This window comes from Hemicordylus capensis, chromosome 1 (assembly GCF_027244095.1).
Source record: "Hemicordylus capensis ecotype Gifberg chromosome 1, rHemCap1.1.pri, whole genome shotgun sequence".
Classification (NCBI taxonomy): domain Eukaryota; kingdom Metazoa; phylum Chordata; class Lepidosauria; order Squamata; family Cordylidae; genus Hemicordylus; species Hemicordylus capensis.
In genome coordinates this window covers 159,466,749-159,486,267 of record NC_069657.1, presented here as the reverse complement: position 1 = coordinate 159,486,267, position 19,519 = coordinate 159,466,749, and the positions used below count along the sequence as shown (strand labels likewise).

The 19,519-nt window shown below is 40.2% G+C and overlaps 1 protein-coding gene across 6 annotated transcripts in view; it reads left to right on the top strand.

The window, feature by feature from the left end:
• HSPBAP1 (HSPB1 associated protein 1) overlaps positions 1–19,519 on the top strand; it is an 88,667-nt gene that overhangs the window by 32,651 nt on the left and 36,497 nt on the right. For 5 of the 6 annotated variants that reach the window (XM_053260182.1, XM_053260172.1, XM_053260192.1 and 2 more), the window contains 2 exons: positions 1,676–1,861; positions 6,482–6,666. In XM_053260182.1, coding sequence (XP_053116157.1) covers positions 1,676–1,861; positions 6,482–6,666 — 371 coding nt within the window. The remainder of the gene's footprint in view (positions 1–1,675; positions 1,862–6,481; positions 6,667–19,519) is intronic. The other variant, XM_053260220.1, reaches the window with a different exon arrangement.

The window sequence follows — 19,519 nt, the reverse complement described above, 5'->3', positions numbered from 1 at the left end:
TCAGAGTGCTGGTGTTACCCTTTGAATTCTTAATTGGTCTAGGGCCAGGGAATCTGAAGGACCATCGACTCCCATATAAACCTGCCTGGTGGTTGAGGTTTCTGTGGAGGCCTGTCTCTGGGTGCCCCATCTTATAGAGTAGGATGGATGGCTGCCAGAAATATCATTTCACTAGTGGCACTTCAGCTGTGGATCTGGCTTGTCCTTTCTCTTTGCCAGTCTCCAAATCTGATAACGTTTAGGTGCTCCATGGAGACTGTTCTGTTTGTGTATTGTTTAATATTTTAAAGTGGTTTGAGCACTCTGATAGTTTAAAATTTCTCTTGATCTTCCTTCTGAAATTCTGTTTTGTTTTAATTTATTATTATTGTTACTGACTACATACAAACTACATGTGCATGAAAGATCATTTTGCACACACCTTTGGGAAGGGGTTGCTTCACATTTCTCCACATTTCTCCACAGCTCTCCGTGCCTCCCTAAAATATATCCCTGTGGGACCTACAACCCTTAGGGATGTATTTTCAGCAGAGGGAAGCAGGGAATGATGAAGATCGTGCCTTCCCCCACTGCACACACACGATCCATACACCTGCTGTTAGTTTGGATGTCAGCCACAATTTTAAAAATTGTATAAATTTGTTTAAGATGAATGGGTATGATAAACATATTTTAAATAAATGTTTCTTATTGAAACATAGAGATTCATAGGAGACTACTTTACACTTCCTTTTAGTCCCTGGTCCATTCGTCAGAGCAGCCTGTGATTGGAATCAATAACTATCTTGTTTTTTAAAATCAAGTGAAGGAACAAAACAAATTTCCTTATCTTTTTAAAAAATTAGATACCTTTTAGGATAATTAATCAATGTGGTGGTTTTTTAAAATGATCTGTAGATACAGTCTACAACCTTTACTCTGTGGAATTATTACATTTGTTTTAAAAAGCTCTTTCCTCTTAATATGTCCCTTTAGGGCAGTTGTTCTAAACCTGCAGAATTTATCCAAGGCTGACAACATTTCAGGTTAACAGTTTCAGTGAGGCATATTAACTCTCAGGGCTAAATTGAAATCTGAGATTAGCATAGTCCTTCAGGTGGCACACTTCTTGTCTTTTGAAAAAAATCTGTAAGTAAAGATAATTTTTAAAATCTGTCTGTCTACTTCTTTGAATTGCAAAGAATATTTAATTCATTAGCTATATTTGTCTGCATCAGCACATTCTGACACAACCTCACAACATCCTGTACTTTTTTTTGGAAGGAAACATCTATGTGCATAGAGAGGAGGTGTTTTTCTCACTGCAACCAGAATGTATGTTCCTCACAGAAAGTATCCTTTTAACATCCGTCAATTAGGAGACTTGTGATTAATGTCAGCCTAATTCTAAACCACTAAGGCTATGTTGCACATTAGGAAATCATAAATATTTACCAAGGTATTTGTATTCTGGATGTTAATGTGCTGCTTTAAATTCTCATTTAGCATAAGAAATGACCCTTTCAGGAGTGCAACAAAAATTTGATGTAACAAAATGTTTGAAGTGCATAAGGGGGGGAAAATCAAGCTTAATCAGAAGAGCTTAGTAATTTATGTTTTTGGTTACTCTAAAGATGACAGATAACTGTTCTCATATGATTAATCATCTGTCAAAGTCTATTGTACTTTTCCCTAGATGAATGTGTCAAACCATTTACACCAGAACAAGCCAAAGAAATTGTGATGTCTCTGCAGAATCCTGCAGTCTTCTGTAACATGACTTTTGATTGGCCAGCACTTCATTGGAATGTTTCATACCTTGCTGAGCTATTGGCTGAAAAGAAAATACCTTTCAGGATGGGAACGAAGAATATGGACACAGGTAGAAGAGCCTTAATTGTGTTTACAATTTCATTCCTCACTTCTCCTGAAAATTTTTAAATATTTACTCACCATTTAATTCATGACAAGACCTATTGAACACCATAGGTTGTCAGACTTTTCAAACAGTATTTAAAAACCCAAATAGCCAAATCACCACAAAGTATACTGGAATAAAAAGGCCTTGACTAGACTAGAGAACGTGATACTATTTATCTTTGATACAGCGGTTCACATTTTTCACAGTTCAGCACTGCCTACACTATTGCAGAGCAGGGCTTTTCCGCTGTGACTTAAAACTGGACAATCACAGTTGCACAATACTAAAGTATATCTATTGGAAATAAAGAGAACAGTTTGTTGTTGAACAAATTGTTGAACAAATTGTTGAACAAATTGTTGAACAAATTGTTGAACAAATTGTTGAACAAATTGTTCAACAATTTGTTGTTCAACAATTTGTTGTTCAACAATTTGTTGTTCAACAATTTGTTGTTCAACAATTTGTTGTTCAACAAATTGAGGCTAACAAATAAAGTTGATTATTATTTTTGTTTACACGGTCAGACAGGTGTTATTGACTGGTTTGTTTTATCCAGACTTTCCCAAGGACCCGGGATGACTGAATTTTATTATCAATATTTTTGCTGTTGTTGTTATTATAGATATTGTCACAGAATATATGCTGTTCCCAGTAAAGTTGCTTTTTGTAATTGGCTGCTGGTGATAAAATACAAGCTACCTCTAGCCAAAAATTGGTGGGACCATAAAATTGAAAAGGTTGTAGCAAAAAGATTATGGGACTTCCGACTACAAACAGACAAACATCTGCCACACAATACACCAGATATAGCTGTAGTCAAGAAGAAAGAAAAACAAGTTAAAATAATTGACATAGCAATACCAGGTGATAGCAGAACAGAAGAAAAAGAAATAGAAAAAATAACAAAATACAAAGATCTACAAACTGAAATTGAAAGGCTGTGGCAGAAGAAGACCAAAATAATCCCAGTGGTAATTGGTGCCCTAGGTGCAATTCCAAAACAACTTGAAGAGCACCTCAACACCATAGGGGCCACAGAAATCACCATCAGCCATTTACAAAAAGCAACTTTACCGGGAACAGCCTTTATTATTATTATTATTATTATTATTATTAATGCTAGAAAAATGTATTATGCACTCAAAGACAGCAAAATTGGTACAGTGTATTTATGTGCTGTTCTTGTGAAGGATGTGGCTGCCCTTTGGGTTCCTTTCATTTTAATTTACTTTTTTTTTAATTTTTAATAATAAGCAGATGCTTCCAAGATAGCTACTCTTTTCTGATTTACTTATTCCATTATTACTGAGTGCCTGTACCGGTGATATCTTTTAATTATTCACTAAGGACCCAATGAATAATTTTGTGTTTCTTGCTGAATCTGAAATAAATTTAAATCAAAGTCTCTGCTCTGCGGCTCAAGAAACCAGTTGTATAGCCTCTTGCCTACGCATTAAAAGTCAGAATTTTGCAAATAAAATACACAGGCAAGTTATTTCATACATCCTTATTTCCATATATTTGCCTGCCTTGTCTCGGGAATAAGCAATGTTGTGAGCTTCATGTTCTTAAAACAATTCAGATGTTTGAACTTCCTTCAGTAGCAGCTCCTTTCTTTTTGTGTAATGGTTCACTTTCAGTTCATGGGTCTTGTATTCATGATCAAATGTCAAGTGACAGCACCAACTGTAGTATATAGTACAAACTGGATGCAAGAATTTAAAGGCCAGTTCATGTGGCCTAGATATATAGGTTATATGTTTGGTGGGGCATGGGCCCACCATTTCTGGAAATGGTAGTGACTGGAAAGTAACCTTTCCAGGCACTACCCTCTTTTTTGAGAGCAGATAGATAATATAAGTGGGGTCTTCTCACACGGGCCATCTTTCACATCACAACTTAAATGTATATTGTGATCCATTCTTGTGCCTCTTTGCATATATAACCTGCATATCCCAAACACGTATGAACTGGACCAAAGTTTATTTACCATATTTGTATGCCGGCCACTCCCAAAGTCTCTAGGTGGGATGGCCTGATAACACATAATGCAGTGGGTCTGGTCAGTGCCTGGATGGTTGACCATCTTCACATACTCTGCCTTGCTTGAGCTCCATCATAGAATAAATGTGGGTTATAAATGTAACAAAGAAATATAATGTTTTCTGCTGATCTTGGACCATAATAAAGACGATGGATGGATTGAAATATGACGTCCTAGTTGGGGTAAAGTTGTGGTTCCTGGAGAAGTTCTTAATAAGCACCAAGCTACATTTTGTACTGCCGAGTACCATTCTTAGCCAACATACCTGATAGTGAGCTGGATGGAAAGAACTGATATCCAAGCTGGTCAAATAGAAAATGACAGTGATAAGGTTTGTTCTTTTGCCTGAAGGAAATTAGAACAAATGTATGAGATTGTGATGGCAGCAATTCCCATGCAGTCAGAGCAATGAAGAATGAATGCCTTCAGAGCACTGACTTGCTTGTAAGAATGAAAGGCGTCCATATTTAAGCAGCTGTATATGAGTAGTGGAATGAAGGGTAAATGATTATTCTGTCATTGCCATTCATGCAGTCCCTTGCAATTTGCTTTCCCCAATAACAATGGTTTCGGTCCAGTATGTAATTTTCTATATTCTTTTTTTTGGTGGAAGGAGTAGTTCTGATGAGAAATGAAGTTCTCTGATTAGCCAGAGGAAATATGCAGGCAAAGCCTTACTGTCTCCCCCCACTCCATGCGGAATGATGAAAAAGTGTCAGAAACAAAGAGCTGGAAGTTGAATTCATAATAATATGGTTCCTATTTCTCCTCCACCTCCCTGTTTCCAATAAGTCAAAGCTATATTGTACAAGTGGCCCTCGTTATTTGTGGAGGGTTCTATTCTCATCTATAGGCACGAATATGGAAACCATAAATAACAAAACCTTGAGTCAATGGGGATTGGGGGTTAGGTTCCTTTAGCTTTTAAAAAATAAACACTAAAAAAAAAAAAAGCGAAAGGGGCAGAAATAAGGGTAGAAAAGCATTGTACCTTGTTCTCTAGAAATGCCCCCCAAATCAATTTATTTTTCATTAAAAATCTTTATTTGTAAAGAGCAACATATTGTCTCTGTTCTTCAAAATGACTGGAAATTACATCGGAAGTCACTTCCATCCATTCAGAATCCAAGGATAGATGAATGACACCTATATTTCATGCTGTGAATAAAGAACCTGGTTCTGTAAGACCCATCCGTGGATACATGAAACTGTGAACCACAGATAACGAGGATCTCCTATACATCATTAGATATGTATAGTCCTTCAAAATTTGTTTCATCTTTTTTTAAAACTAGCCCTTCTAGGCAAAAGACTGCTTGCCTATTGATGTACTACATGTATTCAAATCCCAAAATGCGGAAACTTGACAAAATTTGACAGCATGCAAACTCAACACTGTTAAAACCCTGACATCCTAAACATCTCCATTTGCAAGCAATACATGTTGCTGATCACTACAGTAGTGGGGAGGAGACATGTTTCTTAGAGAGCTGAGCCTGTTTCCATTAGTCCAAACTGATCTCCAGTTTCTGTATTTAAAAATCCCTCACACAAAACAGATTCGCTGCCACATCCACATGGCAGAAGTAGTATATGGGCTGTGCTTCCACGCTAAGACCCAATCTGCCAGAAGCCTCTTGTACTTGGTTTCATTTACACACACGCGCGCGCACACACACACACACACACCCCCTCCATTTCACAAATTTTAAAAGCTATGAACCAGGACTGTGATTCCTTGGCTGAGAAGAAGAATCAGCTTCCAGAATCTACGTAAAGACTTGGATCTAACAAACTAGACATGTTCTGTCTTCCCTAGGAGGTTTGAACATCTCACATGGCAAGCCTCTTTTGAAACTGTGGTGAATTTCAAAGCAATTTGTGACATGGCACAGGACCATTCCTTCTTTCAGAGGAAGAAGGCAGGTTCCATTGGGCATATCGAAGTACTTCAGATCCCAGTAGCTCAATGGTGCCAAATATGTAAAGGAACATCATCACGTGTCTTGTGCAGGAAAATTCTTGCAACATTGTGTTATCCTACTTTTCCAGAAAGGGTATGTCACCATCTGAGGTGTACGTTCTCTGTACATCACTACACACACATTATCATCCATGTGTTCAGTAAGTGTACATGGGGTAGACAGGCTCTGTCTCCCCCCGCCACCTCCCAGATGCATTAAGAGCCTAAGCAGGGCCCCTGGAGCTGCCACACTACCCCACATCAACTGAATGCGCAGATAACATAAGGCTAAAGAGATGTATAAATATATCTTTGTACAAACCTACGTATAAGACAGAATATTTATAGTAAGAAATTTGCCACCAGCTTTGTTGTATGTGCTGTTTTCAGCTGCGGCAACCAAGCTGTTGTAATTTCATTTGTGGGTTTATATTGCGTTTAACCAGCAGTCTGAGGCGAGACAGAAAATTATTGTTTCATCTACTAAATTTGGCTCGCTCTGTATCTGTTCTTTATTATTGGTGTTGTGTTCAGTGTGCCTGTAATGTTGTCTCTTCTTATATTGTTTTAGCTCCTCTGTTTGAAACAGAGTGCAGTTATGTGGCAGCCACGCTTGAAGAGTTTTTGGCCTGGAGTAGAAGACATCCGCCTTGCTCTTCTGGACCATTCAGTGGTTATGATTTGTGTAAATACTGGACTTACGCTGACTATAAGTATATAGTTAAGCTATTTGAAGACAATTCAGAACATTTCCAGGTATGTTGTTCAACCTTTTTTTCCCCTTTTGGTCTTTTTGCTTGCTAAAACTGGACAGGAACTCCCAGAAGTATGCAGATGACTGTACAACTCTCTCTTGAGCAAATATTTATTTTTGGCCAATATTATGATGTAGTGAAAACTAGTGTAGCATAGTAGCTAAGAGTGTGAACTGGGAAGTTTATGGTTCAAATCTCACAGCTATGCATTCACTAGGAGGCCTTAAGTGAGTTGCACAGGGGTGTAGCTATAATTGAGCGGATGGGTTCAAAGAACCCGGGGGGGCCCAGCTCCATTCCTTCCTATTTTCTTCATTATCTCTCTCATTCCGAGAGGCCATTGGGGAGAAGGGCGAACACGGGCCCCCTCTCCCCCAGCAATGCCCCAGGAGCTGCTGTTGTCACATGTTTCCTCAGCTTGCAAAATAATAATGTTGATTTGCCTTCAGGGATGGCTGTAAAGATTACTGAAATAACTGTGAAGTGAAGTGCTTTTGGGACTCAAAAATGCTATATAAATGCTAAGTATCATTACAGCTTTTGAAAAGGTGGGGTATAAATATTCTAAATAAGTGTTTAGATCTGCTAGCACAAATATTGAAATTGGGCTGCCAGTCAGTGTTATAATAGGGGTTTAGGCCCAGTGTTATAATAGGGGTTTAGGACCGGAGTACTTGAGGGACCGCCTGCTCCCAAAAGTTGCTGCCCACTTGACAAGGTCATCTGAGGGGGCTCTGCCCCAGGTGCCAACAATGAAGGAGGCTCGGCTATCGTGCCCTCGGGACAGGGCCTTCTCTGTTGCTGCCCCCAGACTTTGGAATGCTCTCCTGGTGGCCATTCGCTCCTCGGACTCCATCACAGTTTTTAGAAAGCTTCTTAAATCTTGGTTTTTTATCCAGGCTTTTACACAACTGTTTCTATTACTGCTTCTATGTGTTTTTATCCATTTATAGATTTTATGCATGTATTTAATAGTTTTTAAATTAGATTTGTTTTATATTTTTAGCTTAATTGTTTTTACTGACATTTTATTGTATGTTTTTTAACTTTTGTAAACCGCCCTGGGGTTGTTTTTAACAAAAGGTGGTATATAAATTCAACAATAAATAAATAAATAAAATAATAGTAGTACTTGGCATCACAATCCTCCATATTTGTGCTGGAAGATATGTAAACTATTGTACTTTCATCCTTCACTAAGAGCAAAGTTTGATGCTGAAATCTCTTTAAAAGGCAGAAATGTAATACTTCACTTGTAACCATACTGGTAAATTCTTGAGTCTCTCTGAAGGTAAAGGTAAAGCAGGATATAAATATAATAACTATTTTAATTAATTCCACATATCTCTGGACTTCAAGTAGTTGTGTGTATGCTTGTGTAGACACACACAACTATGTAGGATAGACAGATAATGCTGTAAAAGCACCTGATCTCTCCAGCCAAATGGGTATGGACCTGGCTAGCACTTGGATGGGAGACCCTTGGAGGAAGGACAGGAAACCAATGTAACAAACAAATACCTATGTGGCATATCTCCTCAGGGACCTGTGGAAAATACATCTCGCTACAGATATCAGGTGCTAACACTGAATTGCTACGGGCGTGTGAAAGTATGCCATTACTATCGGCTGAAGGTGTCCTATTTGCTTCATTACCACTTTATGTATGCATTCTGTTCCAATACCTTTTGTTGGCCCTATAGTTTCTTATTCCAGAGCATGAAAAACTACTGGCAGAATCTAATCATGTATCATGCATCCAGTCCCTTTACAACAAAAGTTAGTCCTCAGGGGCAAACCACCATAATATTATCACCAGCATCAAAGCATGCCAGAATTAGCACTCCTGGAACAATTAACAGATAGACATTAGCCCCATTCATGTTATAGAAAAAATATTTGCATACAGCAGCTAAAGCAGGGCTGGTTAGGAAAGCACACACTGGCCCCAGCATTCACCCTCAGTGGCACACCGCTTATGGATACAGTGGCGTTCGTCTGAAGATGTGAACTCCATATCAGTGAATGCATGCATTTCTGTCATTGGGAGCTGGGGCGCCGCACATTCACGGATATGGTGTTCACACCTTCAGGCGAAAGCTGCTGTCTCTGTGAGCGACAGACTGCCAGGGGTGAGTGACGGGACCGGAGGACCTCCATCCCTGCTTTAGGTGCTGTATGTTAGTACAGTGTCTTTTCTGTAATGTCGTAATAGGGCTATTGTGAGCCTGAAAACTAGGTAATTGGTAGCTGGTTAAAAGTCAGATCGAGCTGTTAAGAGACTTTTCAGTGTTCTAGTGTCTAAGAAACTTCCATCCATTGAAAGGTTTTCTTTTCTTAAAATCCTTCCTGTGCTTATCTGCTGTTCTCATTTAGATTTTATATAGATATTTTTCTAAGGTGACTTGAAGGGTAGAAGGAGGCCAACTACACTTTTTTTTTATTTATAGTGATTAATAGGGCCATTTAGAAGTTGTTTGAAATTTAGATTGCACTGTTTATCATTTACAGTTGTGTGGCTTAAGGTAATGATTCCATTATTTTAATGTATGAGCAATATCTCATGTTGTACAGGATTTTTTGTTCACTTGATATTACATTACAGAATTTTGAGATATAAATCAGAGGCAAGATATATGCATGAAGCTTAAATAGAAATGAGACCTCTTAAAGTGACATATGGGTATATTAGCTCCATTGTAAGCAGCAAGCAAAATAAATGTAATTCACAAGTAATGTGCCATCTGTTATGCTTGAGATATTCTAAACCGCATTTATTTCAACAGAGGGTCTTTTTTATTGTAGAAAAGTGGTCCGTTGTGACAGGTTTTCAGTACTTACCAATTCTTTTTCTGTTCATTGGTTAAAAACTATTTTGCGCACAATCATGGCAGGTATTTACCAAGGCGGCAGCATTTTTTAAACAACACTCTTTAAAAATCTAATATTGATTGTGTTCGCTCTCTTTCTTCTCAAGTTGCGAGAGAATACTGAAACTACTTAGGTGTGAGATTAAAGTGTGGGAATGGTTATTACCCTTAACTTTATCACTGAAATAGTTATATTGGATTTTAAATTTTATGGCTGTGAAAAGCTAGAAGAACAACTTTTCCTTTGTGGTTTCTTGAAGCTTCTGACAAATGTTTGTACTGTATAAAGCTTTTATATTCCTTTCTGTAAATCAAGTCATCTCCTAGCATTGCCGCATTCACTTGGAAGCCTATCATTCACCTTGATGATTCTCCAGTACTGAATCTAAAAAAAAAAAAAAAAAGGACATCCTACCTTTATAAAGAGTTAGGATAGATTATATGTTTACTAGTGTGCATTTGTTCAGCCCTGAAACTGGACTAAGCAAGCCATGAAAAAATTGGCAACTTCTGTATTCTCAGGAATCACTTTATTCTCCAGACGAGTGGTCTGAAGGCTGACAATGTATCCTGCCACATAACCTGACCCTTTCACAAATGATCAGTCTCCATAGTAAACCTGGTGCCATTTTGTGTAGGGTTTCCCATATGAAGCATAATTGCTCAGCCATAGTGTAGCTGTATGTATAAATATGTACATTTACATATTGCATACAGAATCCAACACAGAAATGTAATGTGCAGAATATGAGTCTCTTCTTGCAAGCGGCCAAGCCTCAACTTGACTTCCCGTGAGAACCTCAGTGACTCGTGGATCCCGCTGCTGCTGCACTAAAGTCAGTGCCAAAGCCGGCCCTTAACCAAGGTTAAGGGCGCAAACAAACCCTTAACCTGGTTCCCAGGATCATATATCAGTGCGAATTGCTTCCAGTCCAAGCTGACACAGAAAAGGGCGTCTAGAATGGCTGTCCCCGGGGAGGCGGGTCCCCCAGTGCATTTGGTGCACTGTGCGATTCTCTGTTTACCCATGTTCCTGGCAGCTCAGGCTTTGTGGGTGCATGGTTGTGATCAGCAGGGCTACAAACAGTCATCTGGGGGAAGGTAGGTTGAACTCTGCCCCCGCCCGCCTGCCCCCTGCCTGCCTGAGCAAGCGTGCATGCTGCCATGTGAATAGCCCCTATATGGTCATCTTAGACCTTGATATCTCTTTGTTTCTTTACAAGTTAAATTGTAAGAGGATTACATCATACGTTGATTTTTAAAGTTGATTAAAAACTGACATGCCCTGATTCACGGTGGATTACACCAACAATGCAATTTTTAAAAACTCATTTTAAGAGGAAAGAGTAGAAAAAAGTTTGGGAAAGTGGGAGAAATGGATGGCAGACACACACATACTTAAGAACATAAGAACAGCCCTGCTGGATCAGGCCGAAGGCCCATCTAGTCCAGCATCCTGTTTCGCACAGTGACCCACCAGATGCCGCTGGAAGCCACAGGCAGGAGTTGAGGGCATGCCCTCTCTCCTGCTGTTACTCCCCTGCTACTGGTACTCAAAGGCATCCTGTCTTTGAGGCTGGAGGTGGCCCACAGCCCTCCGACTAGTAGTTGTTCATAGACCTCTCCTCCATGAAGTTATCCAAACCCTTCTTAAATCCATCCAGGTTGTTGGCTGTCACCACATCTTGTGGCAGAGAATTCCACAAGTGGATTGTGCGTTGTGTGAAAAAATACTTCTGTTTGTTGGTCCTAGATTTCCTGGCAATCAATTTTATGGGATGACCCCTGGTTCTAGTGTTATGGGAGAGGGAGAAGAATTTCTCGCTATCCACTTTCTCCACACCATGCATGCTTTTATAGACCTCTATCATGTCTCCCCGCAGTTGTCTTTTTTCTAAACTAAATAGCCCCAGGTGTTGTAGCCTTGCCTCATAAGAAAGGTGCTCTAGGCCCCTGATCATCTTGGTGTCAAGGTCTGGCCAAATAGCCAGGGAAGTTCACAGCTTGGCTGAATGCTGTCAACTGAATGACATACGTTGTTTTTCAGCAAGGAGTAGACGGCTGGTGACAGGATTTATAGTGGAAGCCGATAGCTCCCAGCTGGCAACAATTCACGGCTTATCAGCCTTCAGCAAGAGGCGTTTGCACCTTCTAATAGATTCTAATTGCGTTCTGCGTTTAGTGCGCCTGCGTTGTTGTGGTGTCAGTGTTTCATTGCCTAGTTCTTCTTCTGATTGGTCTCTCACGCTTTCTGCTGACTCAGGTTGTTGTGCCTGCTCTAAATCATTAGTTGGATCCACCACAGCCGTTTCATGAACGCTGACAGCCAGGCTCTGCCCCTCAGACACTCCTGACTCGGCTGGAAAGTTGAAAGCTTCCCCTTCCTCCTTGCTGTCAGAGATTGAGGGCGTGACACTTGGTTGCCCTCTTCTGCACCTTTTCCAGTTCTACAATGTCCTTTTTTAGATGTGGTGACCAGAATTGTACGCAGTACTCCAGGTGTGGCTGCACCATAGTTTTGTATAAGGGCATTATAATATTAGCAGTTTTATTTTCAATTCCCTTCCTAATGATCCCTAGCATGGCACTGGCCTTTTTCAGTCCCAGTTTAGAGCTGAGAGTCATCTGCATATTGCTGACAACTCAGTCCAATTCCCCGGATGACCTCTCCCAGCAGTTTAATGTAGATATATTGCACCAATGCACGACAACACAACAAATCTCATGGGAGAAGGATCTTGTAGTTCAATATGTGTCCTGAGGGCCTGGATACCTGGGCACCAACAAAAGTATTTCAAGTACTTTATTCCACATAAAGTATGATTCTGGGTCAGCTATGCACACATCCTGTGGGTGGTCACTTAGGTATTCCCCTTTAAACAAAAGCATCATTCAACAGGTTTCCTGCCAGAGAGGCAAACTAAAAAGAAATATGGGAGAGGGCACACCTCTCTCCTTCATGACTCACCTGAAACTACCAAAAAGGTAGGAAAAGTGACCTTGGACACTCACTTTATCTGCAAAAGTTCATTAAAGAGAAAGGAAGCTTGCATCCCATTGCCCTTTGTCTCCTTTGGGTGCTCTTAAATTGGTCTGCCCTGACTCTCTGTTACATGCCTAGATGCAATCAGAGTGGCATATCCCAGTCCCATTGCAGCCATGTTTCCAGGTGACTTGAGGGCACCTGGAAATGCCTAATCGAGATGACTCATTCATGTGTTTGGAATCTCAGGAATGCATCAGGCTTGGCCTTCACTTCCTTGTGACCAAGCTTCTGGTCTGAGGGTGCATTGAAGTGCACAAACATGTCAACAGTGGCAGCAGTAGCTTCATTTCAGGTGAGTTATGTCCTACTAAACATAAAAGAGGCATTTGTTTGAAGCAGCTGATTAATTAATTGAGAACTCTAAATACAGAGTGGAATTTCTGCCAGCCATTAATGATCTTCAGCTGTCACTGATAACTGTCGCACGTTGCATAAAAGCCATGAGCTCCAATTTGACAGAGCTAATGCAGATGACACTGAAGAGTGTCTCTGCTCCTCTCTCCAACGAAATGAGTTCACAGACACAATGGACATTTCTCAGCTGTGTATCTTCATCCATGTGGGCTGTTACATGTTTCAAAATAAAGGAAGATAGTTAAAAGCTATTCATCTGAAGCGGAAGACTCATGAGGATCACATTTATAAGGTTTTTAATCAATTTATAGAAGAAAGTTGTCAATCACTAAGCTGGTCTCTATCACTGCAGACAGAGCAGTCTCCATGACTGGACCTAAACATGGGTTTCTTATTCTCTGCCAAGATGATGCTTGCCTTCTCTCTCACTATTTTATAATCCATCAAGCACCTTTTTATGGTAAAATGCAGAATATGAAAAATGTGATGCATGTTGTCATGAAAATACCATAGTTAATCCCATTGGAGCAGGGGCTCTCAATCTTGAGTCCCCAGATGTTGTTAGACTACAACTCCCAAGGGCCATTTTGGCTGCAGATGATGAGACTGTCCTCCAAAAACTTCAGGGCACCCAAGACTGGGAATTCCTGTGTCGGAGTAAGGAATTTGCAGAAGCAACTATTCGGGTCACAACAGGGAAAAAGGAGTTTTGGTATAGAGGACTTTTGCTTTATTCAGATGTAAGGTGTCCAGGTTAGGGAAGATTTTTACAAACGTTTAGGGACTGCTACCAGAAACAAAGGAGTTCCTTTCATCTTGAGGAAACAAATATCCACAGCTTTGTGATGAGTAATGCTGCTAGACCTGGCAATCCTTGCAGATATCTCTACAAAAATTGAAAGAACTGCAAGATAAATACTGCTGTGGAAATGTTTAGTTCTGTCAACTTGTTTAAAAAGAAGTTGCAGCCACTGTGTTCTCAACTCCAGAGGGAAGTGTTTAAGACCTTCTCAAATATGTCCCATGCATTGCCGGAGCAGACAAAAACAAAACTACTCCACAATAAAGAACAATACTATGGACAGTTGGAAAGTGTTGTCAGTGAATTTCAGAGGAATTTTCAAGATTTACAAGGCTTGAACTAGTTTCCAGTCCCTTTGGAGACACTGATACAGGAGATATTGCATCAAAAATTGAATATTTTTTGATGGAATATTGCAGAATGGAAAATAAAATTTTGATTCTTCAGTGTGACATATAATTGAAGTCTAATATTTCTGAAACCAGTTTCTTGATCTTAATGGATGAGACAAAATACCAAAGCCTCAGAAATGCTTATCTGTTTATAACTTCTTTTTGTTCTTTTTTTCCCTTTGTGGATCTGCATTTTCTGCACTAACACCATCAAGTCTAAGTATTGTTCCAATTTCAGAGAAAAACACTTGCATTCAGGTTCGAGATTTGCTATTAGCACTCATGCATCAAATTATGCAGATTCTGTATGTTGCAAGGGTTCTGCATCTACGTGAACTTTGTTTCATGTATTCATGTTAAGAAGACTGTCTGCATTCTTTTATTTTAGTATTTATTTGTTTGTTTATTTTAATACACTGTTCAACTGACCAAAATCCTCAGGTTTACAAAAACAAAATACATGATAATTCAAATCTAAAACATTAAAAACCCTCTAAAAACAGTTAAAACAGCCAGTAAGCTGGTTCAGAGCCTGCAGAAGTCAGGTGAACCAGCAGTTTCAAATTAAAAGCTTACTGGAAAAGGAAGGCTTTCACCTGGTGCCTGAGGTGAAATATACAGAGAAGTCTCCAGGTGGATCTCTTTAGGGAGGGCATTCCATTGATGAAGAGCCACTAGTGAGAAGGCTCTCTTCCTCGTAGTCATCCATTGCACCATTGTAGGCGGTGGCACCAGAGGAGTTCCTCTGTAGATGATCTTAGATAATCTAAGATACAAGAACATATTGGAGAAGGCATTCCTTCAGATAGACTGGTCCTAAGTTGTTTAGGGCTTTAAAGGCCAAACCAGTACACTGAATTGGGCACAGAAATGGTCTGCAACCAGTACAATTGACATAGCACTGGTGTAATATGTTCAGACGAGCCAGTCCCAGTGAGCAGCCTAACTGCAATGCTCTGCACTGACTGAAGTTTCAGGACTATCTTCAAAGGTAGGTAGCCTTATGTTCAGCGCATTGTAATAATCCAGGCAGGAGGTCAATAGTGCATGGATAACTGTTGCCAACCTATCTCTGTCCAGTTAGGGCCATAATTGATATATCAGCCAAAGCTAATAAAAGGTGCTCTGCGCTACTGAGGCTACTTGAGCCTCAAGTGACCTAGATGGATCGATAAGCACCCCCAGACAACCTGCTCTAGATTGGAGTACAACCGCATCTAGAGCAGGTTGTTTGCCACCTAACTAGACAGACTAACCACCTCTTAACATCACCTCCATCTTGTCTGAATGGAGTCGCTGGTTTTTTTACTCTTTATCAAGTCTAAGCACTGGTTCAAGATTGTCACTACCTCACCGGCATTTGATGAAAAAGAGAAATAGAGTTGAGTGTCACCTGCATACTGGTAACATCTCACTCCATCTCCCTGGACAACTTTAGCAGTTTTTGTAGATGTTAAAAAGCATGGGGAACTTCAAAATGAAGACTCCATGGGGCAGAACAGTAGTCTCCCAGGACTACCTTCTGCAGACGACCATTCAAATAGGAGTGGAACCACTGTAAAACAGTGCCCCCATCTCTCAGTTCAGACATGCTCCCCAGAAGGAATTGAAGACCTCTCAGAGGTCCAAGAGAACTAACGGGTATGTCCTCCCTTTGTCGTTCTCATGGCAAAGGCCATATCACAGGGTGACCAAGGCAGTCGCCGTGCCAGGTCTGGAATCCAATTGAAATGGGCCCAGATTATCCATATCATCCAAGAGTGTCTGGAGTTGGCCAGCAACCACCCATTCAATCACCTTGCTCAAGAACGGCATATTGGCCACCAGTCTAAATTCATTAAGGTCCTCAGGATCCAGTCCCGGCCTCTTCGGAAGGAGATGAATCACCTTGTCTTTCAAAGATGGTGGTAGCTAGCCATCCCTCAAAGAGGCATTGTGATTGTTCCATGGATCCAGGGCCTCAGGCCAGATCTACTGGCTATACTGATGAGAAGGAAGATAATTCACTTGAGGTGATGAATGTGGAGTAGATATTGTGGAGAGGACTAATTAATGGTCATTTAGAAACAGGTAATTGTCAGTGACTGACCAGGAGAGGGATCTTGGGGTTGTGCTGGACAGCTCGTTGAACTTGTTGACTCAATGTGCAGCAAGGGTGAAAAGGGCCAATTCCATGCTAGGGATAATTAGGAAGGGGATTGAAAATAAAACTGCTAATATTATAATGCCCTTATACAAAACTATGGTGCAGCCACACCTGGAGTACAGCGTACAATTCTGGTCACCACATCTAAAAAAGGACATTGTAGAACTGGAAAAGGTGCAGAAGAGGGCAACCAGGATGATCGGGGGCCTAGAGCACCTTTCTTATGAGGCAAGGCTACAACACCTGGGGCTATTTAGTTTAGAAAAAAGACAACTGCGGGGAGACATGATAGAGGTCTATAAAAGCATGCATGGTGTGGAGAAAGTGGATAGCGAGAAATTCTTCTCCCTCTCCCATAACACTAGAACCAGGGGTCACCCCATAAAATTGATTGCCAGGAAATTTAGGACCAGCAAATGGAAGTATTTTTTCACACAACGCATAATCCACTTGTGGAATTTTCTGCCACAAGATGTGGTGACAGCCAACAACCTGGATGGCTTTAAGAAGGGTTTGGATAACTTCATGGAGGAGAGGTCTATGAACAACTACTAGTCGGAGGGCTTTGGGCCACCTCCAGCCTCAAAGACAGGATGCCTTTGAGTACCAGTAGCAGGGGAGTAACAGCAGGACGGAGGGCATGCCCTCAACTCCTGCCTGTAGGCTTCCAGTAGCATCTGGTGGGTCACTGTGCAAAACAGGATGCTGGACTAGATGGGCCTTGGGCCTGATCCAGCAAGGCTGTTCTTATGTTCTTAGAACAAAAAAATAAATTAACATTATGACTGTAAGCATGTCTCTTGCATAGTTTTGTATATCCAATCTTGAGTAATTTGGATGTATGTTTTTGTCCAAACTACCATCCTGAGACTAGCTCCACCTCTCCAAGCCTCCATTTTGCACTGGTAGCTCCCAGGCTTTACCAAAAAGAAGCTAGCTCCCAGAATTCTGCCCAGCCATGCCCTAGGATAATGGTCTCTGCATGAGGGAAGGTCTCAGATTAAGTCCTTACCATCTCAAATTTAACCTCAGGTAATAGGTAGTGAAGCCCTCTACCTGAGACCCTGAAGAGCCATTGTCAGCTGAAATAGAGAGTCCTGAGATGGATGGACCAATGCTCTAGCTCAGAATAAGGCAGTTCCATATGTACATTTTTTTAAAAAGAAAAACCTTTATTAGTCTTTTCTTTAGATATATACCACCAGCCTAATTATCCTGTTTAACAAATCGGTAATTGATCAGCTGTCCTTTCAGACAAATTGTAGCCATTGTTTTAGGTGATTTGGCATTGAACCAGCTGTCCATTAGATTAATTGTACTAGCCAGGATAGCACAGAGAGAAGTAAAAAAGTGTCCAGGTATGCAAGAACTAATAGATATGTAAATCAACCATATAAATGCAGCCTAAGTAAACCTGGAGCATTTTATAAATCTGAAGCACAGTGACAGCTGAAACTCCAAGCAGTTCCTTTCAATTAAGCACGCGGTTGGTTCAGATATCTTGGAATTATGGCCTCCTCCAATTTAATGAATTCTGTGAAGTAAATACAGTGCATTTGTTATATACAATTAGACAGGATCTGGACAGATGGTTAGGCCTACTTTTACCTTTTTGGAATTAATATACACTGCCTGCTCTGGTTAGTCTACCAAATGCATTTGTTCCCTAATAAATGCAGTGAATGGCTATTTTAATAGTTGAATGTGGCTTTCCCCCATATGGGCAAGCCAAGAAGCCATAAATCAAGAGCTACCTGCCTCCTGGGCACAGTTCCAGAGACTCTTATCACCATCACACCTGGGACTGAGCCCTGGTTCCTGTCCAGCCCAGGCTACCCTGTTCTGCAGAGGCTCTTCAGACACACACACACCTATTTAGCAACTGGCTGCCTGTAGGAAGCACTATCCTTTTGATGGCTATTTGGGCTGGTTATGTATAACAGTTGAGGATGTTGGAGGTTTCATTCTTTTTTAAAGTCTATAAAATGTCATTTTAATTTCCTTTGGCCTCTCTCATCGAAGCCATTTAATTAGTTAAATTATGAACCCCTTATGGACAGGAGTATTTGCATTTGGAAATATTTTTCTTAGCTGCTCTAAGCCCATGGGATGCAGCAAGACATACATCTACTAAATAGATTAAGTAAAATAATAAACTAGCTTTAAACCTTCATTTAAACCTTATAAAATACTTGAACCAAACCTTAAATTATATTCCCTAAGTATGTGGCTGAACCCAGCAATCCACAATACAGAACAGGAAATTTGGCAAGAATTTAATGCCAACAAATGCCCGATTAAGGAAAAACATTCCCTGTATCAAGGAAAAATGGTAAAATTAATTGTGAATCACACAAAGCTACCGCCCCGATGGGTAGGAGGATTTACCATGACCACCTTCTCTGGATTTATGATCAGAAGCAGGGGCATGGTGAATAGTTTTGTCACTATGGGGTTGGATGCAACAATTCCCTGCATGGAGTAAGAGGATGGATTGTCTTGTGGGTTAAAAGAACTGGAAAGTAGAACTTTGGAGGATAATGGATAACTTTCACAATATGGTCTGTAAAACCTAGGGATTTATCATGGAATTTATTTTTCTTTCTTTTTTAAAAGGGTGTGGACAAGTTCTAGTTAAATTAATCACAAATAGTGTCAGGTCAGAGGTGGTCAGAGGTTGCCAAGATTGTGAACAGCATCAGATTTATTCAATAAGATAACATCCTGAATAGGTTGTTGAGAGATCCAATCAATGATTTATCTTCAAAGCTAGGTGGCTAGATAGCAAAATGGTACACTATTTTTAAAATAAATGTTGGAAATTATGTCCAAGGAAAAATCTAATCCTCATATAACATATTTGTTAGCTGACATCCAGACCAAGTTACTCATGAGTAGTTCAATTTAAATGAATAAGGCAAGTAATCATGACTAACTTGTCCCATTAATTTCAGTGGGACTACTCATGAATGACTTAGGCTAGATGCCAGCCAACAATGGAGCTCTGAACTGGCCGTAGCTACCAGAAAAGATCTTAAGGTCATTGTAGAAATCTCATTGATAATTGCAAGCCCAGTTTGCTGTGGCAGTGAAAAAGACAAGTTCAGTGTTAAAAATTAAAGAAATTGAAATGAAGACTAGTGTCATATGTCATTACATAAATCTATTGTTTATGCACATTTAGAATATTTTGTAACATTCTGATTGCCTTTCCCCTTTAAAACAATATTGTAGAATTGAAGAA